We start from the raw sequence: 15880 nt of genomic DNA, 5'->3' as shown, positions 1-15880 counted from the left end.
TAACATACTACCTACCTAAGCTAATTAAGCCCTAAAGTCTTGAGAACATTAGTGCATTAGTGATGGCATGGAATGGAATCTGTTGCATTTCTCATGTGTGCATTCAGCAGTCTCACCAAGTTCCAACATTATGTTGCCTTCAGATGTGGAGACTGTGTAAGGGCACTTACACTCACCAACTTGTTCACAGATGTTCTTATATATCATTTACAGAATGACAACTGAGATACAGCACAGCACAGTTAAACAGACGCATGACTCTTGTACACTCCAGTTTCTTCCCCAGACTCAAGCACACTTGACATTTGATGGTGTGCAAAGGCAGTGGATTGTGATTCCGATAGTTAAATCTCATAAACATTTTTGCAAGTTAATATGGTAAGTACTGTGTGCCTCCAACATTGATGAATACTTACATTATGCATTTCTTATGGGAAGACCCATAAGAAAACTATAAAAATACAGAAGGAAACAACTTCAGAACAGTTATTACCACTAAGGAGTGAATGAATGAGAAATAAGATCAGGGAAAGGGTTTCATATATCTATTCTGTTCTTTTTAACTAATAAGATACACAGGGAAAGTATTATCATCAGTAAAGTACAGGTACAGAGTACATAACGCCTCTACTTGTTCATGAAATATAAAGGAACAATAAGGTTATTAACCTAACTGGAACAGATACCAGCCTTCCAAAATTAAATAGCCAAGAACCTAAGAATTTGAATTTAACACTACACAGGGCAAGTTAACTAGCATTTGTCTGTGTTGCTCATATAAACCTAAGACCATTACTCAACTTCCTCCTATGAGAACTACCACCCTCCACTCAGCATCTGCCATCAGCTGAAGAACACATCCCTGCTGTGGGCTAGTGGCTCATCCTTAATCTTAACTACTCAGGAGGCTGAGATCTGAGGATCATGGTTTGAAGCCAGTCCAGCCAGGGAAGTCTGTGAGATCTGAGTCTCCCAGGCTGGCTTTGAATTGTGATACTCAGATCTCAGCCTCCTTAGTAGCTAGGATTACAGGTGTGAGCCACCGGCGGCTGGCTGTGAGACTCTTATCTCCAATAAACTACTCAGATACAATTGAAAAGTGGTGCTGGATCAAGTGGTAGAGTGCTGGTCTTGAGCACAAAGAATCACAGTGACAGCACCCAGGCCGAGTTCAAGCCCCAGGACCAGCAAAAAACAAAAACAAAAACAAAAAACCACATCCTCAATCACTTTTTAACCTAGAACTATTATACTTCCACCATAGAGGTCACCTTCTAGAGTCAAACACCATCCTCACTTCTATACTTGTGGCCTCCCCGTATTTTCTTGTCCAAGTCCCCATCTCCTTCAAATTCTTTTTAAAATCCTCCTTGCAATTACCACATTCTTTAAAATCATAAACAAGGTTCCCCCCCCCCCCAGTCATGGGGCTTGAGCTCTGTCTGGGCGCTGTCCCTAAGTTCTTCAGCTCAAGGTGAACACTCTACCACTTGTGCCACAGTGCCACTTCTCTTATTGGAAATAAGAGTCTCACAGACTTTTCATACCCGGACTGGCTTTGAATCACGATCCTCAGATCTCAGCCTCCAGAATAGCTGGGATTACAGGTGTGAGCCACTGGCACCCAGCTTTCCAACCTCCATTCCTGCTTATATTCTTTTTTTTTTTTTTTTAACTCCATGGATTTATTTATTTGTTTGTTTGTTGTCAGTCATGGGGCCTGAACTCTGGGGCTAGAATGCTGTCCCTTAGCTCCTCAGCTCAAGGCTAGTACTCTACCACTTGAGCTATAACACCACTTCGTGTTTTTGTTTTTGTTTTTTCAGCTTATGTGGTGCTAAGGAATTGAACCCAGGGCCTCACGCATGCAAGGCAAGCACTCTACCACTGAGCCACCCTCTCAGCCCCTCCTGCTTATATTCTTACTAGTTCTTAACACTTCCCAGCACACAATTTAGTTCAACCTCCCACCCCGATCCCAAATTCCATACAGTAGGAATTTGGATGTATTTTATCCTTTGACAAATACAACTGCCCAGAACAAACCTACCACACAGAATGCACTCAAATATTTGATGAATAGTTAGTACTATAATTAAGCTATTGCTTACCGTTCCCTGTATCCCCAATACTACCCAAGAACACACTTTTTCAGATAGTCTGACTGGGTGCCTATTTCCTGGGATTCTGATTCATAGCCTAGCAATAGCAAGATGCTTGATGTTTTTGGAATTAATGAAATTTACTGTCCTGAAAACCACACATGGGAGTTCCTCACAAGGCATGACTTCTTTTATTATAATCACAATTAAGGCTGTTGCAAGGACAGTGAAAAGATGTCATAACAATGTCACAAAAATAAGCATTACTTTAAAAATGGAAGTCTAAAAGATATCAGGCCAAATTTAATTAAGATTAGCTAGCTGACTTCTAAAGCAGAAACAGTATTTATCTCTACCCTTGGTTTTACTTTAAAAAATTACCCTCCATTTTGACAGAAAAACTATGCCACTAGATTACTTTAACTAACTAAAAGCTACAGAGAACCATTTTTAAAATGCATTAAGGGCTGGCAGAACAGTTTAAAAATGGCTACAATTCTCTGACATGTCTCCCATTGGGGAGGCGGAATCTTAATTCTCCATCCCCCTCCATATTTGTGACTAGCTCATTAACAACAAATCCGAAAAGGTTGCGGAGTATCAGCTAGGTTCTACTGGAAAGCCTGTTCTCTAAAGTGCCCTTCCTGGGTATTTAGCCCCATGTCAATGGAAAGGACACACAAAGGTGTACTTGTTAACAGCTGTGGCTGAACCTGGCATCCAAATCACTTCAGCATGGTGACATGTGAAGGAAGAAGCTGCCAGTTGACCCAGCCCCCAACCATCCAAGTCTTCCCAGCACTTAGATTTTTCCAAGCTAGCCCCAGACACAGTGGAGCAGAGAAGCCTTCCCTGCTGAGCTCTGACCGAATTCCTGACCCACAGAATCTGTGAGCATAATAAGATGGTTGTTGTGTCGCGCCACTAAGCTTTGGTGGTGGCTAGACAGGCAAAAACCTGGAAAACCAGTACGAACACTAGCCTTTATCTTATTATCATATTTTACCTTCTCGCTAGATAGCATCAGTGATTACAGATAAGGCATTTATCCAGAGGTAATGTAACAAGGCCAATCTATGCTCTAAAATCTTGGGCAAAGAACTTATCCAACATTAGCTTACATAGGTTTTTCTTTTCTCAGTCACTTAAATCTGTGCACAAAACCAGTAAGATAAATGTACCTCTGAAGTAACTCAGTAAATGGCAATGCATTTGCTGTCTGTGTCTGTCCATGTGTCTGTGTGTCTCTGAGTATGTGTGTACACATAAATACTTATCACAGATGGAAGCATATTTTCAATGACACCTTATCAGAGAGGAGATGAATTTGTGGCTATTATAAACAGAGAATTACTCATAAGGCTCCAGTGCTATGTTTCAACATTAATGAAATGTTTTCTTCCTGAGGAAATCTATTCATGAAACTGAAAATGACCATATTTTGTTATTTGCAAAAAAATCCCTCCTAAGATACACAATGAATTCTGACTTAAAGAGTCTTAATCAAAATCAGACATACTACTGTTGTATTATTATTTTTCAACGCAGTCAAATCAATTCTTTACTATTAGAAAACTAGAATGGAGAGCTCAAGGCTCATGGGCTTAGTCATTTACAAGAGCCACACTGACTTTAGAAATGTTAAAAGAATAATATGTATGAGGGTGGGGGGGAGGTGGAGGGAGGGAAGGAGTGAAAGAAGGAAGGAAGGAAAAAAGGAAGAGAAAAGAAGGGAGAGACAAAGAAAAGAGAAAAAGGAAGAAAAAAGAAAGGGAGAGAAAGAAAGAAAAAGAAGAGAAGGGAGGGAGGAAGGGAGGAAAGGAGAGAAAGAAAGATACACAGGCAGGCAACAAGTAAAAATATAATGATTCTATTGACTGGTAAGAAAACTAACCGTTAAGTTAAAAAAGCAACAAAAACTTAATTGCTGGCTTTTTCTTATAACTGATCTGCAGTCAGCACTGCCCTCTGCTGATGTAAAAGTCAAATATCAGAAAGTGAACATCACACTGTTCATTTTAGTATATTTAAGCTGTCTAGTTCATATACAAATCCTTCCAAAGACAATGGTTGGTGGAGCTTTGTTTTTGTTTTTTGTTTTGTTTGTTTTTTGTCAATTGTAGGGCTTGAATTCAGGGCCACAGGCCACTGTCCCCGAGCTGTTTTTGCTCAACGGAAGCGCTCTAACACTTTGAGCCACAATACCACACTTCTAGTTTTCTGGTTATTAGAGAGATGAGTCTCGTAGACTTTCCTGCCTGGACTGGCTTTGAACTGTGATCCTCAGATCTCAGCCTCCTGAGTAGCTAAGATTCAGGCTTGAGCCACTGGTGCCTGTTTGCTTATCTGTTTGAGACGAATCTTGCTCCATAGCCCAGGATGACCTCAAACTATGTAGCTCACTGGGGTCTCCAATTCAGTCCTGCTATCTCAGTGTCTTGAGTGCTGAGATTATAGACACATACCACACCATGCCTGGTAGCCTGGTAGCCTCTTAAAAGTTAAGGCCGGACTCTGGTGGTTCATGCCTATAATCCTAGCTACTCAGGAGGCTGAGATCTGAGGATCAAAGTTCAAGGCCAGTCTGGGCAGGAAAGTCCATGAGACTCTTATCTCCAATTAACCACCAGAAAAAGAGAAGTGGTGCTATGGCTCAAAGTGGTAGAGCTAGCCTTGTGCAAAAAGAGCTCAGGAATAGTGTGCAAGCCCTCAGTTCAAGCTCCACAACTGATCCAAAAAAAAAAAAATTAAGTCAGCCATATTTATTCATGAAAACATACGATATTAATAAAATACCATTAGTTAAATACATCTTCACATAAAATTATGCAATTCAAGAAAAGACTGTGAAGGAGAGAGAGATGTGGGTCTGACCATCTGTAAATAAGAACATTCCATGGGAAGAGAGCTTGTACAGTTCTCAGAGTGTGTGTACCTAACACAAAAAGCTGTCCATGGAAACCAGAGGTGCATATACCTGAAGCCCTGCCTCTTAGGAAGCCTAACTCCTTATTTTAGCGGGTGGTTGGGGGGGATGGATCCCAACAACCTTAAACAGAAAGAGCACATTTGGCTGGTAAGTATTCACACTAAACTCAGGAAATATTTCATGGGAAAAAGACTCACCAAGACTGGTGCCATCCTGCCCCATAATGCACTTCATAGAGGTGATGATCTGCTCCACCACAGGTGGTGACATGGATGTGGCATACACGGCACTGTGAGAATGCGTTCGCAGATAGTCTATCAGCTCCTGGGGAGTCACAGAGGCAGACAATTAGAGGTGATTCTTTTTTTTTTTTTTGTCGGTCGTGGGGCTTGAACTCTGGGCCTGGGCGCTGTCCCTCAGCTCTTCAGCTCAAGGCGAGCGCTCTACCACTTGAGCTACAGCGCCACTTCCGGTTTTCTGGTGGTTTATTGGAGATAGGAGTCTCATGGTCTCTCCTGCTTGGGCTGGCTCTGAACCGCGATTCTCAGATCTCAGCCTCCTGAGTAGCTAGGATTGCAGGCGTGAGCCACCAGCACCCAGCTACAGGTGATTCTTGAATTCACTAACAACGTCAATGCCTTCCTTGCAGGTGCTAGTGAACACGTCCTTTTAATGGCCTGGACATTAACCAATACTTTAGTAAATTCCTGTCAACAACTGGGTCAAAAACCTGGCAAAGTCTTTAGGCTCTGTTGTGCTCTTTAAACTAAAATCAAAGTATCTCTCTAAACTTGGAATGGTGAGTTAAAGTGTTGGATTGTCTTTGTAGATAGAATGATTCTTCGCAGTATTATAGAAATGTATCTGTGTCTCACCCTCTGTTGCAAAGCCTATCCTCAGACCCCTGAATAACACTGCATTAGGTGCATGTTACTCAGTGGCACATCAGGTGCTTGCCATGCGTGAGTCCCTGGGTTCCACCTCTAGTAACAACAAAAGTGGTTCTCCAACATCAAACTTAAAGGCATCCGAATATTCTCCAATACATGGAGATTCAGAAAAAAAAAAAAAAAAAAAAAAGTTGGCAGAAAACCAGTTAGAATTTCAAAACAATTGAGGGCATATCCCTATTCTCTGTTCTCTTTTTGGCATTACTGGGATTTTTTAAATTCAGGACCTCACACTTGGAAGGCTGGTAGTCTATCACTTTGAGCCACATCTCCAGCTCTGTTTTGCACTAGTTATCATTTTTTCTTTTATGACATTCCTGGGGTTCCTCAGAGCTTCCTTCTCTTACTTGGTTTGCTAGCTAAGGGTTGCTGGTCTATCACTTGAGCCAGTCCAGTCTGGCACTGTGCTGGTTACTTGGAGATGAAATTTCATCATGAAACCATGATTCTCCAGGTCTCAGCCTCCCAAGTAACAAAAATTACTGGTGTAAGTCACCAGTGCCCACCTTTACTGGTTATTTTTGAGATAAGATCTCACTTCCTATTTGGGTATACTTCAATCTGCCTACTTTAGGCTTCACACAGTTGCTGGGACCATATACATGTGCCACTTTGTCCAGCTTCTCGAGGTGGAGATGGGAATCTTTCTGTCCAGGCTGGCCAGGAACAGTGATCCTCCCAATCCCAGCCTGACAGGAATGTACTGCTGCGCACAGCTTTGGGTTGAGAAAGAATCTTGAATACTTTTCTTCCCCGGCTTGCCTTAAACTACGCCTGTTTTCAGTCTCCCAACTAGCTAAAATTGTAGGCGTGCACCCCACTGGCACACAGCTTTTCTCATATCTTTTAACTTCATTTACATCATGAAATAAAATGTGCATCTAAGAAGCTTATGTGCCACCAGGCATGGTAGCACTTGTCTATATTCCCAGCACTTGGGAGGCTGAGGCAGGAAGAACTTGAGCTTGAAGACAGCCTGAGCCAGCCTGAGCTACATAATGAGAGCCTGTCTCAAAAGTCAAAATGAAGCTTATGTACCAAAACCAAATAAAGAGACACAGCATATAATCTATCTGGTACTTCTAAAACACCAAAAATTGTACCCCAAAACTCGAAGTAAAAATAGTATTAGACTTAAAATCATCTCCCAGAATATAACTTTTTCTATTCATTCATTTACAACAGCCAATCTTATCAAGATGCAAGTAACTTTTCAAAGTGAACCTCATCTTATTAACAAAAAAGGTATAAATTAAGAATAAATATATCAAGCCCAATTAAAATGAGATTTCCCCAGAAGACAACCAAATATTAGGAGATTGTTCTTTAAGACTCCCAGTGTTGGGCTGGGAATGTGGCTTAGTGGCAGAGTGCTTTCCTAGCATGCATGAAGCCCTGGGTTCCATTCCTTAGTACCTCATAAACACAAAAAGCCAGAAATGGTGCTGTGGCTCAAGTGGTAGAGTGCTAGCCTTAAGCAAAAGAAATTCACTGCCCAGGCAGTGAGTTCAAGCCCTAGGACTAGCAAAAAAAAAAAAAAAAGACCCCAGTGTTGAATTTCCCCCTCTGTGCCAGTACTGGGGCTTGAACTCAGGGCCTCATATTCTCACTAGGCTTTACTGTTCAAAGCCGGGGTTCTACCACTGAGCCACTTCCACTCCTGGCATGTGGCTGGTTAAGTGAAAATAAGAGTCACTTGGATTTGTCTGCCTAGGCTGGCTTCAAACCTCTAACCTCAGATCTCAGTTTCCTGATTAGCAAGGATAATAGGTTTGAGCCACTGGCACCTGGTCCAATGTTGACTTTTAAGGATGAATCAAGAGTAGCTATAAGCATATACTATGTGCTACATACAAATATATGACAGATTTTGCTTTGATTTGTTTTAAATGTTGCAATGAGGTATTCTTTTAAAGATATAGGTATATTCTGTGGTTTTAGAGCTACACCCCAGGGCCCTTCTGTACACATACCAGGCAAGAGTCCTACCACGGAGCTAAATCTAAATCCCTGGTCCAAGGTTGTTTTCTTTTCTTTCCTTTTTTTTAAAGTAACAACTTTTTAGAGATACATAACATATACCATCACAGTCTCTGTCACATTGTGTAACTTTCACTGCTATCTAATTTTAGATTTTCATCACCCTAAAAGGAAACCTTGTACCCATGAACAGTCACTTTCCATTTCCCCCATCCTCTCAGCCCCTGGCAACTACTAATCTACTTTCTGTTTCTATGCCTATTCTGGATAACAGACAAAAACAGAAAACCAACATATAATAAGTAACCTTTGTGACTGACTTCTTTCACTTCTCATAATGTTTTTAAAATGCATATGGGTTATACTCGCACATTAGTTTTTAAACCCTTACTACAATATTATAAGCTAGTCATGCATATTTTACTGACAAGAAAACTGAAAGACCTCACAAAGCAGAGAAGCACTCAGATACAAGGCTCTGTATCCATCATTTGTGCCATGCTGCACTGATTCTTAGCTACCTCAGAGTTCACTTGAAAAATTTTTTTTTGTCAGTCGTGAGCCTGAACTCTGGGCCTGGGCTCTGTCCCTCAGCTCTTCAGCTCAAGGCTAGTGCTCTACCACTTGAGCCACAGCCAACTCCCGGCCTTTTCTGCTTATGTGGTGCTGAGGAATTGAACTCAGGGCTCATGCATGCAAGGCAAGCAAGCACTCTACCGCTGAGCCACCTTCCCAGCCCTTCACTTGAAATTTTAAAACTGAAAAATACAATCTTTGTAGTACTCTAGAGCTAGCAAAGTCTCTTTTCTTCCTGTTTTTAATTTACTCACTATGTCTGAGTCCAATGGGAAAGCAAATGGTCTTTATTTCCACTGGCTTCCATGACAACCCCACCACTTTCAGCTTGTGAACACAACCCAAACCCAACTGAGACAAACAGGAAACACTAATGTGTGTTCTTCCACAAGCGTATTCTATATTTATAATATTTAGAAAGAAGCTCAAATAAGGAACCAACAATGAACATAATCAGTCTTTAGCCCAGTGGGGCTACATCAGCGTCATGTATCAGGCAGCTGAAGTAGGAAGAGCATTTGGCACTAATTGAGCCACAACAATTCAGGATCTCTACACCTCAGTTCAGGGCTCCATCTGCTAGACAGTTACCGGAAAGTCCCTCAGCCACTCTTGTCTCCTCTAACTGCTTATGTTGTGGCCCATTTACCTTCTTGCCTCCAATGTATCCACCAGAAGCACTGAAGCTCTTTGTAAATGTCCCCATCATCACGTCTACATCCTCAGGATCCAGGCCAAAGTAGTCCACCACACCTCGGCCAGAGGGGCCGAGGGCCCCAATGCTGTGAGCCTCGTCAAGGTACAAGTATGCCTTGTATTTCTTCTTGAGGGCAATCACTTCAGGAAGGCGGACAATAGAGCCCTCCATGCTAGCAAAAACAGATTTAAAAAAATACATATACTGAAACCTTTTAAAGTTAACAATTGGATTTTTTTTTGTTTGGAGTTTATTGTTTTTCAACTGAGATGACAATACCACCTGTGGTTTTATCTTTTGTTTGTTTTGTACTGATACTGGGGCTTGAACTTTGGGCCTCGAGCTCTTGCTGGCACTCTACCTCTTGAGCCATACATACCTCCACTTCTGGCTTTTTGCCTGTCAACTGGAAGAGTCTCTCAAACTTTTCTGCCTGGACTGGCTTTGAACTGTGATCCTCAGTTCTTAGCCTTCTGAGTAGCTAAGAGTACATACAGATGTGAGCCACCAGTGCACAGCTGTCTACCTGTGATTTTAAACTAACAAAAAGTTGGATGGCTAGGCAGAAGTCTAGAGAAAAGGAGACTGGATCTTTTAAAATAAGTGCCAGTATATAATTAATCTCATTTTAGATATTTTTTATTTTATACTACATTGTAAAGGCAATTCAAGTTGTACAAAAGAATAAAAACATGGCTGGGAAGGTGGCTCAGTGGTAGAGTGCTTGCCTTGCATGAATGAGGCCCTGGGTTCGATTCCTCAGCACCACATAAGCAAAAAGAAAAAAGCGGGAAGTAGCACTGTGGCTCAAGTGGTAGAGTGCTAGCCTTGAGCTGAATTGCTAAGGGATAGCGCCCAGGCCCAGAGTTCAGGCCCCACGACTGGACCAAAAAAAAAAAAAAAAGAGTTAAAAAAAAAAAAAAGAATAAAAACATTAGGAAGTGGCTGGGTACCGGTGGCTCACGCCTGTAATCCTACTCAGGAGACTGAGATCTGAGGATTACAGTTCAAAGCCAGCCTGGGTAGGAAAGTCTGTGAGACTCTTATCTCTAAATAATCACAGAAAAAGTCAGAAGTGATGTTATGGCTCAAGTGGTAGAGTGCTAGCCTTGAGTAAAAGGAGCTTAGGGACAGTGCCCAGTCCCAGAGTTCAAGGCCAAGACTGGCAAAAAAAACCAAAACCCAAAACCCAAAACATTAGGAAGTAAAAGAATAAAGCCCCCCCAAATACTCTCTCTTCCTCTCGCCCCCTTCTTTACTGGCCCAGGGCCCTGCCAAAACTAAAAAACCTCATGTTCTCACTTTGGCTTTTTTGACCAAGTCTGGTGCTCTACCATTTCAGCCACATTTCCACTTCTAGCGTTTTGCTGATTAATTGGAGCTAAGAGTCTCATGGACTTTTCTGTCTAGGCTAACTTCAAACTAGAATCCTTAGATCTCAGCTTCCTGAGTAGACAGGACTGTACGCCTGGCCAAGAAAACTATTTCTTAAAACAAAGTGTAATTATTTTGTTGTTTTAGATATAGTCATGCCATGCAGCCTACATTAACCTCCAACTCAAGATCCCCCTGCTTCAGCCTCCCAAGTGCTGGGTTGATGCTGGGCCTTGTCATTTGTTTTAACATACTATATGTAAACACCTTCTACAAACAGTATAAAACTAAAGAATTCAAACTGAAAGGGAAACTGGTGATTTGTAGTAGATATACAGACAAAAAAGCCTACTGTGTTTCAGTGTCAGCTCTGCTCCCAGGTATTTAAACAAGTTATAAACACAATGTCCTTAAGTTTCCAAAGGAGGCTAGTTTACCATTCCTTCTGCTTAAACTTCAATAACTTCACAGACCCAAATCACAAAGATGATAACAATAAAGCAAGATTACCTATATATTCCTTCCACAAGAATTAGGATTTTCTTCCAGGGTCTTCTTGTGCGAGGTTGACCATAAACAATGGCATCTTTTAATAGCTTCTCTAGGCTTTGCATATCTACAGCACACATACAAAAAACTATGTTACAAAGCATCTTGCTTTTTCCTAACTTTATTCCAAAAATGCAAATATACATTTTTATCTCAGAAAGTGTCTTAGATAGCAAAAGACAATATAGAGTTGAGCAGAAAGGCAAAATGGGTTAATGTATTGCCTTTTCAGTAGAAATCTAGACATGTTCTATATTATCAACATAATCAAATGAGGATGGCAGCTAATAGCTTCAGTTGGTAGCTTATGAAATTATTTGTTTCATGCTAAAGACTCAGACTCTTTAAGTTGACCCTTTTGTGTCTTTATCAAACTGTATCTCTAATCCTAGTTGTGACTATATCATTATAGATATATGTACTTCCTATAAAGCAAATATGGGAAGAACAAAGTTCAAAGTAAATGCTCTCTATCAACATAATCAAATGATGATGGCAGCTGATAGCTTCAGTTGGTAGCTTATGAAATTGTTCCATGCTAAAGACTCAGACTCTTACTGCAGACTCTTTACTATGTAAGCTTGGCAATCAGTTGAGACTTCATCAGCTGTGCATACAAAACTAACTTTGTGTGGCTGTGTGTCCTTAAGGTGGTCCACAGGCCTAGGAAACAACTTGGTTTGTTTTAGCATTAGTGAAGATCATACTTTGAAAACCACTTTGAAAAGCATTGGTGCCATCACTAGGGACTATTTATTTAAAATATTTGCTCTAAAATGAAAACCTTAAAAATCTCCCAAAAATCTATGTCATATTAACTCTCATGGTAATATTGATAGGAGATACTCCATCATAAGGTGTGACTATGTATATGTTTATTGTTAATCACTGAAGAAGAGGGATTTTCACAAAATTGTATGATTTTATCCTTTTCACAGTAGTACTGATCAAAAGAGAAAAACAAGGAAATAGAAACAGGACAAAAAACACAGAGCAGAAGGCTACCTGTGTTATGCTTTTCTTGTTGACAACAAAATAACCTGCACACTGCTGACAAGATATAAAAGATATTCCCCTTCAGCAGTAAAACTGTACCCTGCCCAGCCTCTAGTCTTCACAGAGGGTTAGTGTATGGCAATCAGCAGAAGATGAGTAAACTATTCTTGTTGTTTTAGTTTCCTATGTTTACATGCAGAAAGGAGGGGGAAAATCAATACTAATTCAAAATCTTAAACAAAGGAAATAGCAATAATGGAATGTCTGATTAATATTATTTACTTAGGAAAATAAAATTCTATCTCTCTCCCATCTTTTTTTTTTTTTGGTCCGTCCTAGGGCTTGAACTCTGGGCCTGGGCACTGTCCCTCAGCTCTTCAGCTCAAGGCGAACACTCTACCACTTGAGCTACAGCACCACTTCCAGTTTCTAGTGGTTTATTGGAGATAGGAGTCTCACGGTCTTTCCTGCCTGGGCTGGCTTTGAACCACGATCCTCAGATCTCAGCCTCCTAAATAGCTAGGATTACAGGCGTGAGCCACCGGCACCCAGCTCTCTCTCCCATCTTAATGCCTCCCAAATTCCTTAAACGGGAAATATACCACAAAACTTCCAGAAGAAGGTATAATTGAAGCATCTTATGATCTTAGAATAAAGAAAAAGGCATTAAGCAAAAATCTGAAAGTCATAAGACAGCAAGTATGACACATAAACATGTTCATTAGCCTGTAGAGTAGTACACTAAACATAAAGAACAGTACAATAATAAAAAAGGATAAATATAAAGGCCTCTTGCAATCAGTAAAAAAAAATGGTCGATTTATAAAGTAATATCTATTAAATACAATATCTATATAAAAAGTTTTCTAGGGGCTGGGAAGGTGGCTCAGTGGTAGAGCGCTTGCCTTGCATGCCAGAGGCCCTGGGTTCGATTCCTCAGCACCACATAAGCAAAAAGAAAAAAGCCGGAAGTGGTGCTGTGGCTTAAGTGGTAGAGCGCTAGCCTTGAGCTGAAGAGCTGAGGGACAGCACCCAGGCCCAGAGTTCAGGCCCCATGACCGGAACCGCCCCCCCCCCCCAAAAAAAAGTTTTCTATACTTAATGAAATAAAAATCAACATATTACTAATTTTATATTCAAGAACACTTAAAATGGATTCATAATAGCCTGTATTGCCAGTGAGGTCATCATTATGTTATTGTACAACACAATTTGAAAACTATCAAAAATATACATCATAAACTAAGTGCTAATAGCTCACACTTAAAATCCTAGCTACTCAGGAGGGTAAGAGCTGAGGATCCAAGTTCAAAGTCATCTCAGGCAGATAAATCTGAGACTCTTATCTCCAATTAACCACTAAAAAGGTTTGAAATGTAAGTGTAACTCAATTGATAGAGTGCCAGTCTTGAGGAAAAAAAGCTGAGAGAAAAATATGAGGCCCTAAATTCAAGCCCTGATTCTAGCATTCAAAAAAAAAAAAAAAAATCCCCTATACTTTTCATCAGGTATCTGAACCTACTATCCACTAATAACATGACTGTGAAGCGTGGTACTATATCCAGTAGAGAAGCTTAGAAACAACCCAAGGTTCAAATTGAGGGGCCAATTTAGTTTACGGTACATCCAAACACTGCTACATTCATTAAAAGATATGGCACAACCTACATTCACAATGTATTCTTTATAATTTATCTATGTTTAATTGGGACCCACTTAAATAAAAACAAAACACTATTCTTACTAGATAACCTTGTAGAAAAGAAAAAGAAAACAAGGAATAAAGAAGGTTGTTACCATTCATAATCTTTCCTTCCAGAGGTACAGACCTAACATTTTGGTATCTATTCTTCTAGACTAAGACTATACATACATATACTTTGGCAAAAAGATATTAAATATACAATTTGGTGATCTTCTCTCTCTCTATATGTGTTTTAACTGTGAAAAATCCTTTTAATAAACAGATATTCCTAAATAGGGAGCAAGAATTTTGGCTTTACCAACAGCTGCTATATATTTTTGTATTTTACAGCATCTGTCTGTTATACTCTAAGTACTGGTTAATCTATAAAATCTCTTCAGATATCCTTAAGATTAGGGATCCTGGTTTATTTATTTCAAAACTCTTAGGAAGTATATTTGAACAGGAAAACTCAAAAGTCAAATAAAAGAAAGGCATTATAATTTACATAATGGACTCCAACATCCTTTTTTGAGACAAGATCTTGCTGAGTACCTGAGTACTTCAAACTCAAAATCCTCCTGCCTCAGACTCCTTAATGCTGGCTTTACTAAAATTACAGGTATCAGCCAACATATCCCATCTTCAACCTCTGTTTTATTCTAATGAGGAAAGAGAGTAACTCCCTCACCCCCACAAGGCCTATTTAAAGAGTTTTACTTTTAAAAGATTGGACCAAGCAGTACAGTAAATGTTCTGGAGGAAAAAAAGCTGGGGGAGAGGATGAGACCCTAAATTCAAGCCCTAGTACTAGCATTAAAACAAATTATTAATATAATCATATAATTAATATTAATTACGAACAATTATTAACATAATATTAAACAGGAAGGGCAGTGACTAATTCCTCTACAAACTTACTGTTGTGTTTGAAAATTCGAATGGTTGCTCCTGACAGTCTGGCTCCTAGAACCAGTGACGCGTGGTTCAGTTCATCACTCAGAATCAGGCAACCCTGAAAAAATTACAAGCCCAGGAAGGTAAACTGATGCAGGAGAAAGGCTTAGTGAGGCAAACTACAAAAATGCTACAAAAAATAGTTAATAATTATACTCCAATAAAGAAATCTTACACCTAGGAATAACGTTCATAATAATATTTTAGGCAAAGACCTTAGAAGTTAGATAAGGGGGCTGGGAATGTGGCTTAGTGGTAAGATGCTTGCCTAGCATGCATGAAGCCCTGGGTTCTATTCCTCAGTACCACATAAACAGAAAAAAGCTGGAAGTAGTGCTGTGGCTCGGAGTCTAGCCTTGAGCAAAAGAAGCTCAGGGACAGTGCCCAATCCCTGGGTTCAAGCCCCAGGACTGACAACAACAACAAAGTAGCTAGATATGAACTTCTAGACTATTTAATATCTTCAGGCCTACATACTTAAATATTCACATATATAGTAACAGGTCCTTATTTATACCCCAAATCTAATAGTTCAGGTAGTCTTGAAAGGTTTAGTTTCTTTGATATGACAGAAATTCCATTTGAGTTTTAATGTGATATACTATTTGTGTGGAAATTGGCAGCTTGAAATGCTATTTTCCTCTTACTACTTACAATATTCAGAGTCCAGAGGAAATTATAAATATAAAACCCTTATCACGTGGTGTATAGGCCTTAGTTTTACCCTTAAAATCTCTCAACAAACATTACCACATAAGTAGGAGTTTCTACTAAGGAAACAAGAAAAGGCTGTCATCCTTGGTTATTTATTTCTTTTCCTATTTGTATTCTTTCATCTCTAACAAGTTCTTCAACTTGTAAGACATGAATTCAGATACAAGTTTTCTCTGTTAAAAATGGCTTCACCAAAGCTGGGTACCCGTGGCTCACGCCTGTAATCCTAGCTACTCAAGAGGCTGAGATCTGAGGATCATGGTTCAAAGCCAGCCCAGGCAGGAAAGTCCGTGAAACTCTTATCTCCAATAAACCACTAGAAAACCAGAAGTGGCGCTGTGGCTCAAGGGGTAGAGCGCTTGCCTTGAGCTG

General features: G+C 40.1%; 1 protein-coding gene across 1 annotated transcript in view; it reads right to left on the bottom strand.

Annotated features, from left to right (window-relative positions):
* Positions 1-15880, bottom strand: part of Sptlc2 (serine palmitoyltransferase long chain base subunit 2) — a 102127-nt gene that overhangs the window by 34608 nt on the left and 51639 nt on the right. Inside the window, exons 6-9 of the mRNA XM_042692556.1 lie at positions 14759-14852; positions 11119-11224; positions 9187-9406; positions 5229-5355 (exon numbers count right to left, since the gene is read on the bottom strand). Of these exons, the coding sequence (XP_042548490.1) occupies positions 5229-5355; positions 9187-9406; positions 11119-11224; positions 14759-14852 (547 nt within the window). The remainder of the gene's footprint in view (positions 1-5228; positions 5356-9186; positions 9407-11118; positions 11225-14758; positions 14853-15880) is intronic.

The sequence above is a fragment of the Dipodomys spectabilis genome, unplaced genomic scaffold, assembly GCF_019054845.1.
Source record: "Dipodomys spectabilis isolate Male_0828 unplaced genomic scaffold, ASM1905484v1 ptg000157l, whole genome shotgun sequence".
Taxonomy (NCBI): Eukaryota; Metazoa; Chordata; class Mammalia; order Rodentia; family Heteromyidae; genus Dipodomys; species Dipodomys spectabilis.
Note: the sequence above shows the minus strand (reverse complement) of the source record. Positions and strands in the feature narration are given on the sequence as shown.